At 40.3% G+C, this 23,681-nt stretch overlaps 1 protein-coding gene across 3 annotated transcripts in view; it reads left to right on the top strand.

Annotated features, from left to right (window-relative positions):
• TGFBR2 (transforming growth factor beta receptor 2) overlaps nt 1–23,681 on the top strand; it is a 66,211-nt gene that overhangs the window by 29,720 nt on the left and 12,810 nt on the right. For all 3 annotated transcript variants that reach the window (XM_089532893.1, XM_089532896.1, XM_089532895.1), the window contains exons 3-5: nt 1,472–1,662; nt 20,605–21,401; nt 22,341–22,482. In XM_089532893.1, the coding sequence (XP_089389019.1) occupies nt 1,472–1,662; nt 20,605–21,401; nt 22,341–22,482 (1,130 nt within the window). The remainder of the gene's footprint in view (nt 1–1,471; nt 1,663–20,604; nt 21,402–22,340; nt 22,483–23,681) is intronic.

Here is a 23,681-nt window from a genome sequence, read left to right as displayed (position 1 = left end):
AATTCAATTTAGTTTAAAAGGCAATCCACACTTGGTTCCATTTGACCCAAGGATATTCTCTAGTTCAAAAGTATGCATATTGGTTAATTTTTATCACTTGGGGCATTTGTCTAGCATATGTAATCTTGTATGCCCACTTTGAATGGAGCATTTCAGAAAGTAGATTTGTTGTGAGAATTCAAATGGAAATTTTTATAACATTATATTATACTGCATTGCATTACGCTGTTGCTCTTGTTATATTTACATCCTGCCATTTCCCAAAATTAGAACTCAAGGTGGCTTACAATTAAAAAAACCCCAATGATTTCAATCTCATGACAATATTAAAAATGGTGACTATTAATAAATTCATATAAAAATAAATTTAAATACTACTATTGATTTAAATTTGTCCTATTCTAGAAATTAATTTGGCCAAGATCTGTCAGTGTACTTTGATATCCAACGCTATTGTACTTTTTCTTCTACCCCCTCCCACCACAACTCTTCTATGCCAACCAAAACCAGCTCCAGATGGTTTTCCACCTTCCTGGGACCAGGTTTTTGGAGTATTCAGGGGATGACCAGGGGGAGGGGGTTGACCAGTTCTGGCAAAAGCACTCGGCTCCTAAAGAGGTACACCATGGGATTCTTTGTGTATAAAAACATTTAATGGCATACACAACAAAAGTTTTCTCTGGTTTCATTCAAGCTTATCTCAGTTTAGCAAGCCAAGATGTGAATGAGCCTGTTGGCCTTTTTGCTTTTTCTTCTGTGGGGAGAGCAATGAAACCAGAAATCATTTAAACAATAGTTTACTATTGCATTCAAAGCAGGAAACTAGTAGTTATCAGTTTAGGAACAAAGTGAGATATTAAAGCATTGTTAAACTAATATTAAAAATTAACTTTTAAACTCTTTTTGCCAGACCTTGAATTATTCTCTAATTAACTGGATCAGTTACTAATTCACTGGACTGTACTTGCAGTTGCTTGCTATTTTACAAGCTATTTGTAGCTACTTCCCGTATTTCTGATACATGACTAGACAAGTGACAATTGTTTATATTTATAAATGATATCATGTTCTTGTATTCCAAAGCATTTAATCTTGAATGTGATACTTCTGCATTAGAGTCAGTGTAGTGTAGTAGTTTGCATATTGAACCAGGGTTTGGATCTCTGCTCAGCCAAGTCACAATTCTCAGCCTCAGAGGAAGGCAAACCCCCTCTGAACTAATCTTGCCAAGAAGCCCCTGTGATAGGTTTGCTTTATAGACACCATAAGTCAGAAACAACTTGAAGGTTCACCATCACAACAACAGCATGCATGCATTCTAGAGAGATCTGGAGCCATAATATTTCAGTGTCTAAATGAAATATACAATTTTACTCTTGAGTCTTCACCAGCAGCAACCCAGCTCAATACCTATTTCATACTGCCTTACTGTGTTATTCTGATCTTTTTTTTAATGCCAATTTCTTTTTAGGAGAAAGAATGATAAAAACATAACATTGGAAACAGTATGTCATGACCCTTCACAAAAGCTCCATGGACATAAATTGACAGATTACGGTTCCGATAAATGCACAATGTCAGAGAAGAGGGAAGCAGGAGGGTTGCTGTATATATGCTCCTGCAGTGCGGAAGAATGCAACGATGAGCTTATTTTTTCTCCAGGTATGTTGAGGTTTCACACTGTATATTTACTTTTATTTCATTTTCTTTTCTCCTTTGGCCCTTGCTGCTGGAGTGGTGGGGGGTGGGTGGGGGTGGGTGGGTGGGGAGCTGTGTGTGTGTGTGTGCATGTTTTGGGGTTTTGTTTTGTTTAGGATTTCCACTGTTTTAGGATTTCCCGTTTTGAAAAAAAAGAAGACCTTTCTCAGAAAGGGGAAGTGGTAGAGGAATTCTAGGGAGAATCATGTCACAAGGTCTTGCTGCTTACATTTACTGCTAGTTTATCTCATATAGGGGTGACAACTGTGAAAGACTTGGGGTTGTGTTAGGCCCCCAGCAAACCTTGGAAGCCTAATGCCTCATGGCACTGCACTTCCCCAAATTTTCCCCCAAATGCCCCCATTTAGTCATGTTTTAGGCCATCCTGGGCCATTTTATGCCCCGATAGGCCTGCTTTAACAACAGGATGTGAGGAGAATTCACTTGGGGGGCATAAAAATGCTTTTTTAAAACCTTGGGAGACTTGAGGCAGCCACAGAAATGACCCTGGGTGGTGAATCTAACCCACATTTTGTCTAGTCCTTCTCTAACAGGAGATCTTTATTCTTTGGCATGACTAATCAAATACAGGTTGAGACTCCCTTATTCAAAATGCTTGGAACCAGATTTGTTCTCGATTTTGGATTTCCCCCCCCCAGATTTTTGAATATATACATAATGAGATACCTTGGAGATGAGAACAATCTAAACATGAAATTCATTTATATTTCATATACACCTTTTTATAGACATAAGTATATACTATATTTTAAATAATTGTGTGCATTAATCAAAGTTTGTGTACAATGAATAATCAGAAAGCAAAGATATCACTATCTCAGCTGCCCATGTGGAAAATTTTGGATTTTGGAGTATTTTGTATTTCATAATTCCAGATAAGGGAGAATATAGGGGAAGATGGTTCCTTCTTGTCATGGAATTCATTACGTTTTATTTTTGAACAGTAAATATTTTCTGCTTTATGTATCTCTAAGGCAGATGGCAAGGAATTCTTTCCTCTCACAAATTTTGATTACATTCTCAAGAACATGGGGCTTTTTAAAATGCATTGAATATGGTGCATGAACACAATGTGCTGAATCCTCTTAGTTAGTCTTCACTACAGTAGACCCACTGAATCAATTGTTCAGTGATGGGTCAACATGGGGAGGGGGGAATACAATTGCTTCAATGGGCCTACTCTAGTCAGAACTAAAAGAAGATTTAGGTTGTTGCCTCTCCACCACCTAACAAATTCTGAGCTGAATTGCTCTTATTTGCCATTAATTCGGCTTCAATTGATGCTACAATAATTTTTCTTGGTGAGTTTTCATGGTAACTGTTCCTTATGTATAATTTTTTTGTGGGGTTTTCAGGCAATGTGGCCGTGTTCTAGATGAATTTATTCCTGATGTTTCACCAGCATCTGTGGTTGGCATCTTCATTCTCTGAAGATGCAAGCTTCAGATGCTGGTGAAATATCAGGAATAAATTCATCTAGAACATGGCCACATAGCCCGAAAAACCCACAAAAAACTATGGATGCCGGGCATGAAAGCCTTCAACTTCCCACTGTTCCTGAGGTGTTTCTTTTCCGTTATAAAATGGTTGTTTTCTGTTTATCAACTGCTCTTACTGGGTGTGTTGAAACACTATACAAGGTACAATAGATCTTCCCAGGAAAGAGAAATTTGAGAGAAAAAGTGTATTTATTTTATTTTGATTTTTAAAATACTTTGGGGGGAAAAACTATATTGACATATTTACTCCCTGCAGCTAATAAATAATTAAAACACCTGTTTGAAACAAAGGCCTTTGGTTGCTAGTAAAAAAGAGAACTGAAAGAGGGGCAAGTTGGCTTCCTAAGGGAGTACTTACCATAAAGGCACTTCCCACCCTATGGGCCTGTGACAACAGGACTAAGAGAAAGTCCTGCTGTAAGGATCTTAACACTCTGACAGGTTCATATAAGGAGATAATGATAAAACTAACAAGAGTCTACTGCCCTTCTGTTTAGCAGAAATGTTAAGTAACAGAGTAGGAATACTTCATACAAATTATGCTGGTAAACAGGACAGGAGGACTGCTGGAGAGGACCTAGACTCCAGAAAGAAAAGAAACTGAGATGATAGTAAGGAGCCTGGAAACTGCACAATCCAGAGCTTAGATTGTCAATATAGTCCCCCCCCCCCCCAAGTATTTGAGTTGTGGTAAGTTTGCAACATATTGTACATATTAAATAAAGAAATAAAATTCACTGAAAATAGCTGATCCATCCTCAGTCACCCCAGATAGCAAATTGAAGTAACATGAAACATTAATTAACACTCAACCAGTTAACATAATTGATATTTAAGCTTTAAAATACAATTTTTAAAATCACTGTTATTTAAAAACAAAAACAAATGGGAGTAATGAACATTTTAACATATGTTGAAATCTTGTAGCAAAGTAAGACAAAGTGAAAAAAAATTGCTGCATTGACAGATTCTGGCTCAAACTGAGTAGTAGTCTAGACAAAAGTCTACATGGGTGCATTTTTCCAAATTTTTCTTATGGTTAATTGCTAAAATTGTTTTGAAATCTTTTCTCCAAAGCCCTAGAAGTGTCATTATAGCAGCGACTTGCTGTACAGTACAACTAACTGTATTATTAATTTAATCTTGATCTGATTCCTTGATTTCTGCAATGGACCTGATTATCCTGGCACACTATCCAGTTGAGTAAACAGCCATACAAAGTAGGTTTAGCCAGAAAGGTAAATACATTCATAGTGGTGGGGGTCCAAAGGATGGTATTGCAAGTAGAGGGCTGGGGCTGAGATCATGCTGTTGGAATGGAAATGTCCACCAGTGTGCTTATAGGAAGCTGTAGAGACAGCAGAGACTACCCCCTTTGCTATGCCTGCTTCCTCCAGCACGCAGCAAACGCCAGAGGCCTGCTGGGAACAATGCTATTTCCCCAGCCACTGATCAGCTCCAGGAGTGTATCCAGACTTGTTATGACTGATTTTGAGTACAGAGGAAAGAAGGACTAGTCTTATAAAGAGGTCTTCCTCAAAGACCCAAAAAGTACATATGCATTTGGAACCCCCAGTGACACTTGTGTGTCTCATCAGTTGGCTGTTGGCCAATATCACCTAGTTTGCTAGTTTTCTGTTTCTTATACAGTATCAGTTAGAGCATGTGCTCTCTGAATGGTCCATGCTGAGATGTTCTGAGACAAAGGAGCTGTCTAGCCAGATCGGGGCCATGGCAACCTCACACCTTGGCCCTGATCCGGCCTTTGAAGGGCACAAAAAGGAGATGCAAAAAGCGGCTCCTTTTTGCACCCTCAAAAGGGCGCCACAGCCGTGTTGCGACGGCTATATTGCACTCCTTTGGCGCTGCATCATATGGACGCAGCACCAGAGGAGTGCCATGACACTGCATGCCGTGTGGAGTGGTGTGCAGTGTCAGAGCACCTTAGGGGGTGGATTCGGGCATGTGTCATGAGGACACTACGCCCCAACTCCACCCTCATGCTGACCTTAATGGCTGGTGTGTAGAGGGCCAAAGTTCCAGGTGTATAGGTCAAAAAGGAGGAAAGAATGAACTCTTTTGAGGGACTAAGAGACATTTGGGTGGTGGAATTTAAGAAGCAAAGATCATGGGCAGGAATGTAATATATCCAGAATAAGAGGGGTGGTGAGTTAAGGTCACAAATAGCTTTGAAGGTAAAGCCAAAGAACTCAGGTCAAATCCCGGAGCAGACAGAGAGCCAGTGTAGGGATCTAAGCTGGGTTATCACATGGTCAGGGCAAGAAGAGAGGTAAATTATTTTGGCTGCAGATAATTTCGGGAGCAAAAGGGGGCAGAAACCTTTGGGGAGCAAAGGGGGTAACAAAAGTCAGACAGGAGAGGATTGTAGTTGTCTAGGTAAGAGACGACCAACCCATATCCAGGAGGAAAATCTGTGTGTTTGCTGTGTTGTAAAAGAAGAACTAAAACAACAACATATTGATGGGTTGAATGTGGAAGAGTCAAAGATATAGTCAACGCTGTATGTCTGTTTAGAAGGGTGACTATAACAGTGTTAATATTTAAGCATATAAGGAGCCTTAGAGTTTTTTTTTTTGGGGGGGGGGGTGAGAAATTCAGTCTTGGGCACAGAGAAGATGAGGAAGCACCCAAGCCAATGTTTTCAGGAGAAATACAAATAAAAAATTAAGAATGTATATCTAATAAAGTTATGAATACCTTTACTAGATGTGTGCATATTGGGTTGATTATAAGCTCTTTAGAATTTAGCTATTTAACAAAGCATTGCACTCCAAATAAAAGGAAAAACAGAAGTTACTGTATGGTATGCTTTTTCTTCTAAGTAAAAATCAGCACAGGTTTCTTGGTCATCCAACTCTGCCAGGAAGTGGGCCATGTATATTCCAATTGCATCTTCCAACAGTATGAAGGAACACAAATCTTGCATTTTCTAATGGGCTTAAGGGAAGATTGCCAGGTTTACATGGCTTTGTGTAAGCTCTCTCTCCTTCAGATGTGTAAACCCCATATCTTTCCATAGCCAATAAAGACACTTTATGAGTCTGCCTTAGGGAGGCTTTTGCTTTGATCTTTTCTGTAATTTTTAAAACGTCCATTTTTATCTTGTCTGCCTACTTAATGATGTCCATTATCTCAATGCTGGCAGGGCAGTCAAGCACATAATGGGCTAGTAACTGACTCTAATGATTTCATTCATGTGTTGTTTATCCACCTCTGTGGGAAAAAAATAAGCAGAAAGGTGCTTACAAAAACTAATGAGAATTAAAATTAATGACAGTTTAGACTTAAGGCAACACATTTTTGTGGGACATACTGTATCACTGTGTTGGCTGTACAGACATGCTAGTAACACATTGGCTAATAGTGTTATTCAGACTGAATTATTTAAAAAAAATGAAATTATAAAATCCGTAGTTTGTTGGAAGCAAAGAGGTATCAAGACTTGAATAGAATAATTAGTGAGAGAGTCTAGAGAGCCTGACTTCCCTTTTGTAAGTATTCAAGGCTTGTTGATGCCTTCCTTGCCTGCAGACATCAGTTTCCTCATTTCCCAAAAGTTAGTTACGGTAGGTCTTTATTTACCTTTATCTTGGAACGGGAGGTCCGTGAGTCTCTCACCTCAGGATGGATGCTAGCCAAACTTCCACACATGAGAGCCAGGCCTCAAGGCTCTTGAATCAAAATTTAGGTAATAATAATAATAAAAGTAATACATTTTATTTATATGCCGCCTCTCCCACGGGATTGAGGTGGTTTACAACATCAATTAAAACACAATATAAAATACAGCATACAGTTAAAATATTTCTCATTAATTCCCTCCACCCTTCCCCATCCTTTCTTATCCCAAGATGGATTTCCTGAAATAATGAATGTACATTTCTCCTTCTTACCTTACAAGAGCATCTACATGGGGCAACCCTTGTATCATACCCGGAAGCTACAGCTGGTACAGAACATGGCGGCCAGGCTGGTCACTGGTACTTCCAGGACCAGCCACATAACACCGGTGCTCAAAGACCTGCACTGGCTGCCTATTCGCTTCCGGGCACAGTACAAGGTGTTGGTGATTACCTATAAAGCCCTACATGGCTTGGGCCCAGGATACCTGAAGGACTGCCTCTCCCCATACATTCCGCCCCGCACCCTCAGAACTTCTGGGCAGCAATTACTTAGGGTACCTGGGGCTAAACTCTCCTCGACATCGAGGAGGACGTATTCCATCGTTGCCCCGACCCTTTGGAACACGCTGCCCACAGAGCTCCGCTCGGCCACCTCCCTGGCTCAGTTTAGGAGGGAGTTAAAGACCCTCCTATTTCGAACTGCATTCCCCGAATGAAGTCCTAGATGGCCTCTCTCTCTTGCTGACGGCAATTTGGAGAGCTGACCTGGGGTTTTATGATTGTTTTTAAAATGTTTTACTGTATGTATTATTTGTATTATGTTGTTCACCGCCCTGATCAATGGAAGGGCGGTATATAAATAAAAGTTTTATTTATTATTATTATTTATTATCCTGAGTACTTTCTCCTGTTTCTACCACAAGCTTTACTGCACTCTGTTTGATATAGATACCAGATGCTTTGCAGTGGCCACATTCTAGTCAAGAGGTTGCTATCTACTCTAGGTTGTTTGGGAAGGAACCAAACAAAAAAATTGAAGGAACTTAAAAAACCTGTAAGGCATTCATTGTCCCATATAAACACCCACAAAAGTTTATATTAAGGGTGGAGAATGTGTTTCATACTGAGAGCTGAATTCATTTTGAGAGATATTTGTGTGTGTGTGTGTGTGTGGGGTCACATTCACATAGTGACAGGGCCAAAGAGAAAAGGGTGGAATCCAAAATACCAGCATATTTATCTGAAAGCTCCTATCGCCAGCCCAATATTAGCCCTTCTGAGAGGCATTTCAACATTTTAGAAGAGGACAGACAATTGCTGGAAAGCCACCAGTGATGATCTCATGGGGAAAGTGTGTGTGATCATCTAGGGAAAACTAGAGGATTAGGATCTCAGAAGGGTTGAACTTAACCCCAGGGCTTGCAGTTCCCCACCCCAGGTTTAGATCATTTGGAAACTGCTTCCAGTTTTGCCTGTGCAAAAAGTGTAGATAAACAGGAATTTGAGTCAGACCTTCTTGCTAGAATGTTCTAGCACTCTAGCAAAAGTACAGAATAAGTAAAGCTTATTCTGTGCTAATACTTACTTTTGGAATACCACAGATGGTTGTGGTCTCAGGAATTATTACTGCTGCTATTTTATGTCATTATGCTGCTATAGTGGCACAAACCCCACATGTTTTGAATTTGATTATGTTGACTTTAATGTTGTACTGACTGGTGGATTTATAGTAGCGTGGTGTTGTTTTCTGCACTGTTTCAAGCATTGTTTAGAGTTTATTCTCTGAGGCCAAGCAATTCATAAACAACTGAAATGAATAAATGGTTATACATAGAAAAGCCAGAGAGCAACTCTCTGCTGGTGGTACTCCAAGGGTTATACCATTTTCCCCATTAACATGATAGTGGTAATAATTTTCTCACAAGTGCTTTCCTATTTTCTCACAAGTGCTTTCCCTTCTCCTTGGCTTAATTTTTTGTGTTCTTTGTGGACTGAGCTTGTTAATGAAAGGCATACTCTCTGCTTTGGTTTGCTTTGCTTACCATATGCAGACCATACCACATGCTCACACTTCTTCTTCATATGTATATGAGAAAGTGATCAAATTTCTTGATCTGTTATGCATTAGAAACACAGTTGAGTAATGCTCATTACCGCAAGTGGTCTCTGTTTCATTTGACTAATAATGATTTTAATCATCTGTTAGTGCTCAAGGATCTGCGTTCCAAAGCAACCAACGCACCCTTGTAGATTTTGGCTGACTTTTGATATTAGTCACATTGTACTTGTGTCTCCTTAAACAGCTGAGTACCATTGGCATGTTGGAGTTATTTCCAGCTTCGGTCCTTAAAATTTGACACAGGAATGTACCCAAACCCATGTGTTCATTTCTAGTAAGGATGGTTGGTTCTGTAGAGTAAACACCGCTACTCTAGAGCAGGAGTGCATATATCATAAGAGTACAGATATCATAAGAAGCCACTTAGTACCAAAAAGAGGACCAAAAGTCCAGTGCTAGCATCAAGATTACCAACCAGCACTTGTATCTGAAGATAGGTTGGCCAGTCTACATTGTCATGGGAACTTGGATTTACATAGGTTTATAGGATAAGCATCTAAAAATGGCCTAAACTGAACTGCAGTTAACAATCTTGTCCAACAATGTGGACAGCTTTCATCATGGACATGCATATTTGCACTCAACACACATATGCACAGAGTCAGTAGGAAATAGTACAATTTGGTTAGCAATTCCAGAAGATCTCCAGGATCATGGTGTTTTTCAAAAGATTCCCCCAAATTGTGGTCTGCTGTGTGCTGCTGCTGTCATTCTGTTTTCCCTTTAGCTTTACCCCTCTGAAAAACAACAACAAAAAGCAAGGAAACATACAGTGATCTGTTACCTCCTCATAATCTCCAGCTCAGTGTTATTAGCTTTACTGCTATTTTTACTGACTATTGTTTAGGATATCCAGAAAATCTTCTAAGAAAACTGAAGATCACATTTGTAATGAAGTGTTTGACTATGCATTCAAAGCAGAGTACATCTTGTTAGAGCATGTTCCAGTGAAATCCAAAACTTCCTTTTGTAACACTAACTCTTAATCCATACAAACCTAGGGTTGTCATTGCATTTTTATCATTGTGGATTAGTGTTCCTTTTAAATGAAAACAGCCCCTTTGGGTTGCTTGCCTGGTTAGCCATGGCAGGAAGACAAACGATTTTTACAGTATCAGACATGTGGTTTCCTGTCTGTGTTTAACTCAGAGGAGAACATCATGTCCAGCTGGTCCACTGTTCTTCCAGACAACTAGATAATAGCCTGTAATAATTTTGTCTTTTGGACTGTCATCCAGATGCACCATTCATGTGGCACTCGTCCCATGCATAGCGACTGCTGCTGTTTGTTTAGTGGAGTGTGGAGTTTCCTGTATGTTTATGTAAATGTTATTTCTGCCCTATTTAATTCAGGTAAGAGTGGTCCATTCACAGATATCTGCAGAAGGGTTGTACTGATGTGAATGAAGTTTGAATCAAGGTGCTAGTTCACTTGATTTCCCCCATCTGTTAATTTAATTATATTTTAATTTTATTTAACGTCAGTTGCAAATGCCAAACAGTTGAAGATGTATTCAGACACACTGATTTATGTCTAAATAACAGAAAGGCATTTATGTTTTGGACTCAAAGACAAAATATTATGAATGCTACAGCAGGTTCTAATTTCCTGAGGAGGCTAGACACTAAGTTTTAATAATAATAAAAAAAACTTAGCTACAGGCTAGTTACTTTAAGGAACTGTCATCCTTAATCTTGCAAAAGCAGAGATTGCTAACCTTAGTACCTAAAGGCACGTTTCTCCTTCTTTAAATAGGATTGGTCAGTAATGGTACTTCTTGAGAGCCCCAAAGAAGCCTAGAGTTGACACTATTTGTACTAGGTGAAAGTAACCTAAGGCCAGCTTTTCTTGTGGATTTTTGTTTTTGAATTTATTTTATTTGGGTGGGAAGTGCATTACATGCCTTACAGAATACATGATTCATTTTGATAACTAAACCATTGAATCATGATCAGAGTTAGAGAGAGATGATCATTTAACTTCTACAATTACTATTAAATGTTGAAAGGGTGGTAGGAGGGTGTGTGCATACACACACACACACACACACACACCAATGGGAAAACAGACTTCAGAATGACTGGCATATGGTAGTTAGGTTATGGTCCTTCTTTGCCAAACAAAATTGGGGAAAGTTGGCAAGCAGACTCCAGAAAATAGAACTTGGAATGTTGTGTATTTCATTACAAGCAAAGTCTTATTCCAACATTAGCACTAGTTGCTCTTGATGCAACTAGTACTAGAAAATAATCCAAATTTTGCACAAGGAGAACACTGCTGCCCAAAATAGGGAGCGGGAGAAGGGTAGGAAATGAAATGTGAAATCCTGCCCATGATGATTTAAAGAGAACATTCTGGGGTGGATTGTTAATCTTATGTTGATTAGTAATAGTGGTGATGCATTAGTGCAAGTAGTAGATTACTTAACAAATGTCTGTGCATACATCTGTAAACAATTACAGTTGCTTAGAAAAACCAAGTTTCCCCAGAACTTTACCTACGATAATTTCTGGATGAAAGTAGAAGCAATGTGGATGTTTGCGTCAAAATAACAACTTATTTATGAAAAATGAGAGATGCTTTTCCTTCTTTCTAATCTCTCCACTCATTTTTTAAAGGCCTCCCCCACCATCAACAGTTGGATGGTTGGTTTTACTTTCTGTAATGTTCATATGCGTGATAGAGAGACAAAGAAAGAGATATTGGGGGGGGGGGGGGGGGAAGCAAACAGTAAAATCTAGATGATTGTGACTTGATACAGAAGAATTTTTATCTTCTGCTGGTTTTCCTGTTCCGGATCAGCGCCTCTGACAAAGGACAAAAGAAGTCAAACCTTTGTTTTCTGCTGCCACACTAGATCAAATTACTTTAAATTATAGGAGGATAGCTTTTCATTGAACATTAGGAGAAAGCTCTTGACAATAAGAACAATTGAACAATGGACCTATTTCTCTAAAGGAGTGGTAGGATGTTTCTTGCAGTGATCTTCATGTAGAAGCTGGATGGTTCTGCACTATAGATGCCCTAGTTGTGGATTTCTGCATCCAGCCATCACTTATACTGCCCCCCCCCCCCCCGCCGGCAATCATCCCATGCTGTGAGTCACTTTCCTCTTTACAGTCTTCACCTCTGTCAGCAGGCATGTAGACAGACATGAAACTAGAGATGAAAATATTAAATCTCATTACAGCGTGTGCTGTGGTCCTGATCCAGACTGGTGGGTGCATATTAATTTCAGAGTAACCCCCTCCCCACAAAAATAGGAAGCTGCTTGCTGTGTAGGCGGAGTTCAACCTTGTATGAAGAGCACTAGCAGATGTTTGGGGGAGTTCAAACATGTGATTGCAAATCTACTATCTGAATTGGTACAGTCTGAGGAAGGCATGCTTTTCTTGATGTGTAGATGTGTTCTAATCCAGTAGGCAATGTAGTTTAGAAACTGGATTTTTACAAATGAACCAGGTGAAAAATTATTTAAAAAACCACTAGTGTTGGATGGGTGTGCAAACCACCAACATATGAAAGATAATGGGCCCAAATGGGTTAACCATTAGTATTTGTTGAGCCATGCAGTTAAACAAATTGCTACTTGAATATTGATTTGCTGTAATCCTGCAGAGTGCAGTCTGTCCTGCATGTGGAGTGCCCTTTTTTCTTCATTGGATAATGTACATTTAAGAAACAACAAACAGCTTGCTAAATCTTAGAAGTGCAAAAGGGCAGGGAAAGGTGAAAGGCAGGCAAAACACTTCACAAACAAGGGGCAACAGGAAAGGAAATAACTTCAACTTCCTGTGTACTTTCTCAACATTATAGTTAGAGACCACACTTGCATTTTAGTTTAGTTGTTGTTCTTAATAACTGCCTTTGAATCTACTTTGACTGATTGCAATGCCATGAATGAGACATCTTCAAGATCCCCTGTCCTCAGCCACTCTGCTCAGGTCTTGCAGCCACAGGGCCATGGCCTCCTTGATTGAGTCTCTCCATCTGGCATATGGTCTTCCTCTCTTCCTCCTGCCATTATTTGTCTTTTCTAGTGTCCTGTCTTCTCATGATGTGGCTAAAATACAGCATCCTCAATTTAGTCATCTTGACTTCTGAGGAGAGTTCTGTCTTGATCTGTTCTAGAACCCATTTGTTTTAGTTGAACAGGACTACATAACCACAGTGAAAGGAAGGGAATAAAAAAATAACAATGCATGTGTGTGCAACAGTTTTAGAAAGAGCCAGTTCTAGAATGATACAAATATTGGAGAGGCATGGGAAATTGTTGCAAAAAGTTAATAACAACATGAGACTGAAAGACAATAAGAAATAAGAAGACACGGTCATTAGCTGATCTGAGACCCTGTTAACCTGTGGAAAATAGACTTTACATATCAGCACTAGCTTTACCTGCTGTGCACTATGGATTTATAGATGGCCTTACTCGCAGTTAATAAAAAAGATACTTTGCTGAATGCCACAGATCCTCAACTTGTAGTCCTCACTTCAACTTCGTGGTATGGAAATAAAATACATTTTATACGTTCTGAAAACCAGCATGTGGAGCAAAGCAAAACAAAAAACCTTGTGTTCCTGAGGATAGTTGTTTGTTTGTTTGTTTGTTTATTCATTAATTCCCTCATTTATTCAATGTATATCCTGTGATTCTCCCAGCATGGGATCCACTATTAAAAACTCATAGAACACCTTCACAAAAGGCTGCTCAGAGCATCCTCCCAGCACTTGAGCCCTTTTAATTATTGTTTCCAATACAATACATATTCATTCTCTTAATTGAGCAAGCTGGTAATATCTGACCTATGCACCAGGGATGTTGGAAGGAATGAATTAAAGGCTAGCTCTAAACCCATAGCTCTTATATACCCAGAAAAGGCCAGCTGCATTGTGCCTACGTGATTCATTGCTCTGCCTTTGTCTCTTTATAAGTCAGCAGAGACAAAAAGTACTACTTCACACAATTCATAGTTAAAACTGGTGGAATCATTTTGTAAAGGTGTAGAAGGAGCTCACACAAATTCATGGAAGGTGAAGTTATTGATGATTTCTAGTCATGACAGCTTTTTGCTACTTCTAGTTTCAGAAGGAGTAAACTCAGAAACAACATAAGGCATGGGTTGTTTTTCTTATTTCTTCCTCAACACTTCCAGAGACATTCTGGTTGTTACTGTGGGGAGGGAGCAGGGTCTAATGCCATTTAGTCTGATCAAGTGGGGCTGGATTATTTGATAATTTACATTGCTAGGGTGACCAGATGCCATAACTTTAAAGGAAGACAGGACACCACAGTATGTAGGACATTTAAGAAAATGTAGGATATTAGCAAACACTAATATAAATATAAATTCATTTCATATGGTTTATTTACAGCTACATTACATATACTGTATTTTATTAGATACTCAACCATATTTTTCTGACCAACGTATCTTTGTTAAAATGCCTTGTTGTCTTGCAATATCCTTAGAGAACTATGAGCAAAACAAATGCTTAAAATTGTACTTGACTAGAAACAAACCCTTGACTGAATCTACATTTAAATTACTGTATAACTTTCCCATTTGCTCTTTCATCAGTCCTGCATCTTCCTCAACCCAAATCGCACACTTTTGTCCCCCCCCCACCTTCCCCTTGGTGCCACTGATCTGTTTCAACAACCCAGATCCTCCTTTCCTTTCCACACCTTGTCAGAAAAAAAAATGAAATTTGTTTATGTTTTGTGTGCATGTTACACACATAGCCTGGTGGTAATTTTATACACAATGTTTTTAATAATTTTGTGCATGAAACAATGTTTGTGTACGCTGAAACATGAGAAAACAAAGTTATCACTATTTTAGCCACCCATGTGATTTTTGGATTTTGGAATGTTTTGGAATTTGTAATTCTGGGTATGGGAGACTCAACATGTATTCTTCCCAGGAAATAAAATTCAAAAATAAAATCCTTATATTTTATATAAGGGACATTATTTTACTATGCCGGTGTATAAAATGGCACTTTTAGCATCCATGGATTTTTGTATCCACAGGCTGTGTGTGTGTATGTGTGTATGTATGTATGTATGTATGTCTTGGAACCAAATCCCAAGGGGCTGTATAAGTAAATATTTTCTACTGTGAAATATGCTTCTAGCTATCAGGAACTTGGTAACCTCCACTCTGGTTATGTTAAAGGAAGAGTCAAGAGTATGGAGCAGTGGTTCCCAACCTTCCTAATGCCGTGGCCCTTTAATACAGTTCCTCATGTTGCAGTGACCCAAAACCATGAAATTATCTTCGTTCCTACTTCATAATTGTAATTAAATAGGTGTTTTCCAATGGTCTTAGGTGACCCCCATGAAAGGGTCATTCGACCCCCAAAGGGGTCCCGACCCACAGGTTGGGAACCACTGGTATAGAGCCATTTCTTTAGAACTTCACTCTTTCAAACTTCACTCATTTAATGGTTCAGCCTGTACATATGAGACATGCCTGCTGTATATTTTGGATTTTTTCCCCCCAGTCATGCTGTCAGACTTTTCTTCACTGATGGCTTATATGTGTGTAATCAGAAGTAATCCTCTGCTGTATGTAATCAAACACAGACCAAATTGGGGAAACTCTTGCTGGACTAGTAAGCAAGATGACTTTCATTTGGTTCATTTACAGTGGTGATTTTTGTCCCCCATGAAAAGCAGACTTGCAGATTTTGATGACTGAATTACATAAAATGGGAAGCACTCTTTCCCTTACTGCAGGGGTCGGAAACCTCCGGCCCGCGGGCCGGATGCGGCCTGCGGAGGCCTGCCGCCTGGCCCCTGGCTGCTGTTGCCGCCGCTGCCGCCCATCACGGCTTTTCGCCGCTCTGGGCGCCGCCATTTTGGGCAAAAAAATGGCGGCGCCCATAGCCCCAGGGCTCCGACGGCGGCAGGGGGCCTCTGGGAGGCCCGGTGCCGTTGCTGGGGCCCTCCAGGGGGCCCTCCAGCGCTGGCGGCCCCCACCAGCTTTTTTGCCGATCTCTGACGGGGCCTGGGGCCCCGTCAGGGGCCAGCAAAGATGGGGAGGCCTGGCCCCCGGAGGGTGGAAGCTCCGCCCCCGGCATGCGGCCCTGCCCCGGAGGGTAGAAGCTCCACCCCCGGCACACGGCCCCGCCCCATAGGGTGGAAGCTCCACCCCCCGCATGTGGCCCCGCCCCATAGGGTTGAAGCTCCACCCCCGGGTTCGGCCCCCCAGTCGCCTGAGGGACACCAACCCGGTCCCCGGCTCAAAAAGGTTGCCTACCCCTGCCTTACTGCAATATCAGTGAGAATTTTCAGAGCAACTTTACACTGAGTAGAGGCAGATTTTTATCAAGCTGTCATGGAAGATATTTCAAAAGTTGCAGATAGGTATAAATGTTCCATACGTGTAATGAGAAGTGGGCTGTTATATTTATTATGTCTTTAAAATGGAGTGGACTCTACTCTGTAACATTAAGAATTTGTGCAAGATCAAACTAATACTGAACATAATAGTGGTAGCTAATGTGTGTTGACTGGAGTATTGTAGCCAGTGCAGACTGATTGATTTCTTCCAGAAAATTACCAGCAAGCAGCAACAGATATGGTAAATGTAGAAGTTAAAACGATACATTTTATATTAATGTCTTGGTTCTGAATAATTTATGAGCACCTACAAAGTGGCTTTGGATGCCTTTTAATAAATAATACATTGCAATTAGGTGTATCCATGTCCAACAGTTGCGGTTTTGGCTAGAACTACATGGTTGTATGATATCATAGTCCATGGGAGTATAATTTTCAGTTCTATGAAATCCAGTGAGATTTAAGAAACCTAGCTGCGTGCAGGATTGTACCCTGAAAAGGTAGACAAGGAACCAGTCATCTCTTTAAAACATTATCAGAGTATAAGTCTGTCTATATTTGATTCACTAGCTTGCAGTTTTTATTTGGTTTGCCCCTCACCCCCTCAAAAAAACCCAGGCAAGCAAGTGAATTAGTTGTGTGAAACTTTTCTTTGCTGACACTGTGGCTGCAGTTTCTAAATATACTTTCCTGGGGAGTTTTTAAACTGCATTTGAGTTTTCAGCATGTTGAGAATTGTGACAGGCAAATACGACGGTGGGCATCTTTTATGTGCATTTGAGTATTTATTTAAGGCAAGCAGCTCTGTATTCTAAGTGAACTTGAACCCATCTGTACTTGTTAAAAGAGAGTTTTATTGTTTAAAACAAACACATGTATAGTGGAATAGTTCAGGCTTTAATGAAGGGGACATGTAGGAAAGTTCTTAATGTGATCTAATGATTGCTTGTTTAAAGGTTCCAATGGGTTTCTGTGCTTGGGAAATGGTTGGCATCACCACCTTTTTTGCAAGGGAAAAACTTCCTTTGCCTTTTGGTGCTGTGCCAGGACAACATAGATATGTTAACTAAAGTAACACAAAGTATAAATTTAAAATATCAAACCTTGATTTTCCATTTTTTATAAGGGACACCATTTTGCTATGCCATTATATTTAATGGGACTTGAGCATATGTGGATTTTGTTATCCACGGGGAATCTTGGAACCAAACCCCAGCGTATAACAAGGGCCCACTGTATTGCCTTTTTGACTCAGCAAGGCCCACAGTACCAATTAAAATACGATTGTACAAAATGATAAATAAACCAATGTCGTGACTCAATCTGTGACAAAGTAAACAACCAGCATAGAACCAATATACCACAATCCACCCCCAACCATTAATAAGCCATAAAACCCTATGTAAAATGAGTCATTAATCAGCTCATTCAAACAACCTTTGAAACAGAACAGTGGGCTGATACACGCTTGCTCATGAAACCACTCAGACACTTTCAGTTGTTTCAAATGCTAACTCCACAGTTCTCTGTCCTTGCTTGCAGCTCCCTGTTGCCTTCTCATTTCCTGTATGAGAGCTTCCTTCTCTTAAAGTGACAGACATGCCTTCTAAAACACATCACTCTCTATGACAGACCAGAGAGAGAAACGTGTTCTCTGTATATAGATGGGTGAAAAAAATTCACTGTGATTTGTGTGTAGCAGACCCATTTCAGCCTTGGAGTCAGGGGAATTCCCCACTGTTTGCAATGGATTCCCTTCCGTGTGTTTGTGTGTGTTTAATCCTGTTTGATTTTGACTGTATGTTTGTCAGAGACTGCATGTTTATCATGTCTGGACAGCAAGCAATTTCTAAGCCATATGCGGCAGGCAAAGTATTGTGATCCATCTGCTGCTTGGCAAATGCCATGGAGACAGTTCATAAAAACCAGAGTGGAGAACTATCAAGCAGCTGGCATGCTGGAATTTCATGCAGCCCAGTTGAAGCTTTCCATTAAGGGAGCCCATGCAAAACAAATGAATATTTTCAGTAATCTACTAAATGTTTACTACTTGCTCTTATCAGCTGGCATTAAAATTGTTGCAAAATATTCCACTAAAGGTTTGATAGGCCATATTACTACTGAACCCCAAAGACTGTAGATCTTCCTTTAGAATCCTTTCAAATAAATCCTTTCAAAGATCACCCCCTGCCCATTTCTGAGCCCCACAAATATCCTAGTCTTATATTATTTGCTCCTAACCCTGTTATACGCTTTCTTTTTATGTTCTTTATGATTTAAAATTTCTCACCTCTTTTGGTAATTTTGGTAGTTTCCAGGAAACAAGAATTTGGAAACACTTGGTGTGGGGGGGGGGGGGGGTAGGCCATATCTCCCAAGAATATTTCAGTTATGGCCAGTGGCCTTTCTGGAAGCTGCAGCCCAAAATTCTGAGAGATTTTGTGACTTGTAATGCAATACCTAAATCCTATTGTCAGTCTCAACTAGAACAGAATGTCTGAATCAATTGTAACTTGATAAGTCAACACCTACTATGTTCTAGTTGCTCTGTTTTAGGTGGGACAAATAACAGAATTTAAAGTCCCCAAAGTAAGTCTTCCAACCTCTGCTAGGTAAAGGATCACCTCTAAGAATTTTTCCATTCTACAATTTTAGCTATCAATTAGTTCCTAGTTATTCCAACATTGTGTTGGATGATCATTCCTCCATACTTGTATTCTGGCTATTGGGGAAATGACCCCCACCTCTGTATCAGGTAGCAGTATGGAGGGATCTTGTTCAAGTTTCGGCCACACTCAGCTGACTCTGACTTAGGGCAGCCATATCATAGGGCTTTTTTTTTGGGGGGGGGGGTGGCAGAAGACATTTGCCATTGACTTGTCCAAGCTCACCCATTGAGTTTCCAGGACTGAGCAAGGATTTGAAACCTCATCTCACAAAGTCCTAGTTAAACAATAAAAACAGTATACTGTACTATGGGGGCTCTCTTTTGAGGGCAACCTGTTGTATCCCATTCCTAGTCTTCTATTTCCTCCCGAAACTAACCCAGTACACTTGTCCCTCATGGCTTTGGAACTCCCAGTTTTGTTTATTTGTGAGGTTGCTGCCTCTCCCTCCTTCCCTCGCACTCCTTTCCATCCCCTCCCTCCTTACCTCCTTCTTTTGACCCCCCCCCCCGGGCCTAGCTTTGCCTCGGGGGTTGGGATGGGGCCTTCCCTCAGTCTGTGGGGAGTGAGCCAGGTTGTGGGAGCCATGGGCGCCATGGCCAATGCTGCCCACTTGCTTCCCCTTTTGGCCTCATCGCCCTGAGGCTGGATCAGCTGAGCCAACTCCAAGGCAATGGAGCTAAGAGAGGAAGCAGAGGGTTCCCCGCTTGCTCCTTATCTCGGCCCCATCACCACTCATTCCGTTGTGACTATGAGCAGCATTGTGTCTTTTGCTCAGTTATTGAAGGAGAACATCTTGCTCAACTGAACTGACTAGATGATAAAAGAAAATAATGATGGAACATCCTACAGGCCTACGCTAAATGTTTCTTAGGGTTTCTTTTACAAAAGAAACTGCCTCAAAAGAAAGATAATCCCATTGTGCCAACTTCCTCTTTTACTAGGTATTGTCTGAGGCCTATATTTGAAACAGGAAGAAACAGTCATCAACATATAGCCTAAAAGTATGTTGCTGTGCTATACAGTATTTCATTCATATGGCTATATTTTATTTGTTTGTTTGCTTGACTTATATCTCATCTTTTTATTTAACTTACAACCCATATAGCTTTTAAGCTATATGTTGATGACTGTTCAGCAGTCTAGCTAAAATGAGAAATTGGGCTTTATGCAGAATTATAAATGCTTTCTCATGAACATTGGTAACCAACAAGTAAGCAACAATTCATTTTCTCCCCCAGTTTCAACTAGAAAGAATAAAATGTAATGCAGCATTGCCTAAACTGTGAGGTAATTTTGCTGCTCTAGATGTTTTCAATTATAGTAATCACCGACCATTGGCCATGGTAGCTGAGACATGCAGAAATTCTAGTCCAAAAAAATCTGGACGACACCAGATGCCTACCTATCCCAGGGTATTCAGATACTCTCTCACTGGTAAATATCAAGTTCCAAATAATTTGAGTTACCATGGTTTGAAAAACAGATGTTCAAAGCCCCTCTTGGTTATGCAGTATTGTATAGTTCTTTACATCCTATTTGTTTATAAAAGTGAATTTATTTGCATATGCTTATTTCAAGCCATGCTTTATCCTTTCCTTCCAGAAGTCCCACCTGTAGAAGTGAATGATGTGATATCTAAAGTTGCACTAATAAGCCTTGTCCCATTGCTTGTGATTGCCAAGGCTGTGATCTTTATCTTTTACTGCTACCGTATTCAGAGGAGAAGGAAGCTGAACAAAGCATGGGAGAAAAACGTGAAATCTAGGAAACATAAAGACTGCAGTGATGTCTGTGCCATTATGTTAGATGATGACCGCTCTGATATCAGTTCCACTTGTGCCAATAACATTAACCATAATACAGAACTGTTGCCCATTGAGCTGGACACCCTGGTGGGCAAAGGACGTTTTGCTGAAGTCTATAAGGCTAAATTGAAACAAAACACATCAGAACAATTTGAAACAGTGGCTGTCAAGATTTTCTCCTATGAAGAATATGCCTCCTGGAAGACTGAGAAGGATATATTCTCTGATATAAATCTGAAACACGAGAATATTCTCCAGTTTCTCACAGCAGAGGAGCGCAAGACAGATCTAGGGAAGCAGTACTGGTTGATCACTGCCTTCCACTCGAGGGGAAACTTGCAAGAATACCTCATAAAACACATCATTAGCTGGGAAGACCTCTGGAAATTGGGTGGATCTTTGGCACGAGGAATTGCCCATCTTCACAGTGACCATACACCTTGTGGCCGACCCAAAACACCTATTGTACACAGGGACCTAAAGAGCTCAAATATTCTGGTGAAAAATGACTTAACCTGCTGCCTCTGTGATTTTGGACTTTCACTGAGGCTGGATCCTACTCTTTCTGTAGATGACCTGGCCAACAGTGGGCAGGTGAGTCATGGCATGGGAGAGAGGTAGAAAAGTTTGAAAGTTTAAAACAAGACTGGACAAAATGCCCACTGTTATAGTGGTGTCTGGAGGGAAGGACTTGCATAAAGGCTGGAGGTACACGTCATCCCTGTACAAGATCCTTGTTGGTAAACGCTGGCCTGACGTGTGTGAGAGTGGTGGGAAGGTTTTAGCCCAAAGTAATAGTGTCCTCAAGTGCTGCTCTCTACTTCTCATTTATGAATTGCAACTTTTCATAACTTTTCTTCTGTCAAAGGAAGAGGGTGTACTTCAGAAGGCGATAGTTAAACTTTCTCCCTAGTGAGTGCACCATTGAGAAATGAGCCTTCTTCTGTCTAGTACAGTCGGCCCTTTTTACACAAGGATTTTTTATACACAGATTAAAGCATACATGTTTGAAAATGTTAAACAAAAAGTATAAATTTCAACTATCAAACCTTGATTTTCCATTTTTTATAAGGGACACCATTTTGCTATATCATTATATTTAATGGGACTTGAGCATACACGGATTTTGTTATCCACGGGAGATCTTGGAACCAAACCCCAGCGTATAACAAGGCTCCACTGTATTTTCATCTAGATTTTGCTTTTGCTTTTAATATTTCTGTGTGTGGGAGGGAGGGAGAGAAATCATATACAATGTGCAGAAATGTAATTATATATGTATCCAACCTTGCTTCCAGTGAGTTCAAAACAGTGTACATGGCTGTACACTCTACTAGGTAGGTCAGGCTCTGAGAGAAATTGACCCAAGGCTGCCCAGTGAATGCCATGGCTCATTGCATAATTGAACCTGGATCTCCCAATTCAATACCACATCACACTGTCTCTTATATAATCATATATATTATTTAATCAGTTTACATGCATAGATTGGTATTTCAAAATCATTATTAAGTGTTTTCTAAATGCTCACAGGTCGGCACAGCAAGGTACATGGCTCCTGAAGTCCTGGAATCCCGAATGAACTTGGATAATGTTGAATCCTTCAAGCAGACTGATGTGTATTCCATGGCTTTGGTTCTGTGGGAAATGACATCCCGTTGCAATGGTGTTGGAGGTATGTGTAATAGACCATTTTAGACACCATGGAGGTTTTTAAATATATATATATATATGTGTGTGAGTGTGTGTGTGTCATTAAATAGAACTTAGTCATACAGGTTGCAGAATGCTTTCTGCTCCTTTACAACATTTGAACATTGTTCCCTTCTCCAAAGAGCTATGTTTGCAATTTGATTTACAGATGGTATTCTGTCTGACCAGCTTCCAAGGACAACTAAAACTGTGTAGCTTAAGGAATAGAATTGTGCCAACATGCAATGTAGATCAGTGCTTGAAAAAAAAAAACTTTTTTACATCAAAATTAACCATACTAGCTAGCAAACCCTGGGAATTGTTGTCCAAAAATAACTTTTCCAAGCTTTTTTAGATCATAAACCAGGCTTGCCCAATTTGTTACACTCCCAGTGTGTTAGACTATAATGTGCATCATCTTCCACTAGCATGGACTATAACACCATTGAAACATTTATTTTTCTTCAGTTAGACACTAGGTATGATACAAAAGTGTCCACATTGCCACAACCGATTAGATGTAGCTCTTCACTGGAATGTTCTCCTGCAGCTATCCTTACTGAGAGATGTGAGAAGGCCTTTCTAGTTGTAGAAGTGTTCTCCCTGGTAAGCTGAGGGAGACAGTTAAACGTCTGTCATTTTGGCAATAGTAAGACCTCTCTCCTCTGTGGCCTTTATATGTTTTTGTATAAAAGCATTTTTTTAAAAATAAGTTTTGGCTTGATTTTTATATCACCATTGTTTTTTCATCTGCTATAGGGCAAGCAATGCTATTTGGGAGAATCTTAAGAGTCTTTGTAAAACCAACATTTTGTAGCTGTGTATAGAAGTTACCTACCCAAGCCAGTCTACCTCTAGCAGAGGAAAAACCAGATCCCAGTCAGATGAGGCTTCATAAACTATGACCTGAGAAACCAAAAACAAACATGAGGCAGAGCATTTGATCCCTGTGTTGATTCCAGGTTTACTGGTTTCCAGTTGGCTGTAATGGAAAACTGCCTTAAAACAAGCCAGGATATATATGCTGAAGCTGATACATGACAGGAGGGCAGGGAGTTGAGGGAGAAACCTTTGGCTCTAATTATCTTTCCTAGCTATGGACCTGTGGACACTGGCAGTTTGGCCAGCTTGGGGGTGGAGTCGGCGCAGAGCATGTGGCTTTATGCCGCTCCTCCAGTGCTG

The sequence above is a fragment of the Sceloporus occidentalis genome, unplaced genomic scaffold (assembly GCF_023333645.1).
Source record: "Sceloporus occidentalis isolate IW3139 unplaced genomic scaffold, rSceOcc1.0.p SCAF_7, whole genome shotgun sequence".
In the NCBI taxonomy this organism is placed as follows: Eukaryota; Metazoa; Chordata; class Lepidosauria; order Squamata; family Phrynosomatidae; genus Sceloporus; species Sceloporus occidentalis.
Note: the sequence above shows the minus strand (reverse complement) of the source record. Positions and strands in the feature narration are given on the sequence as shown.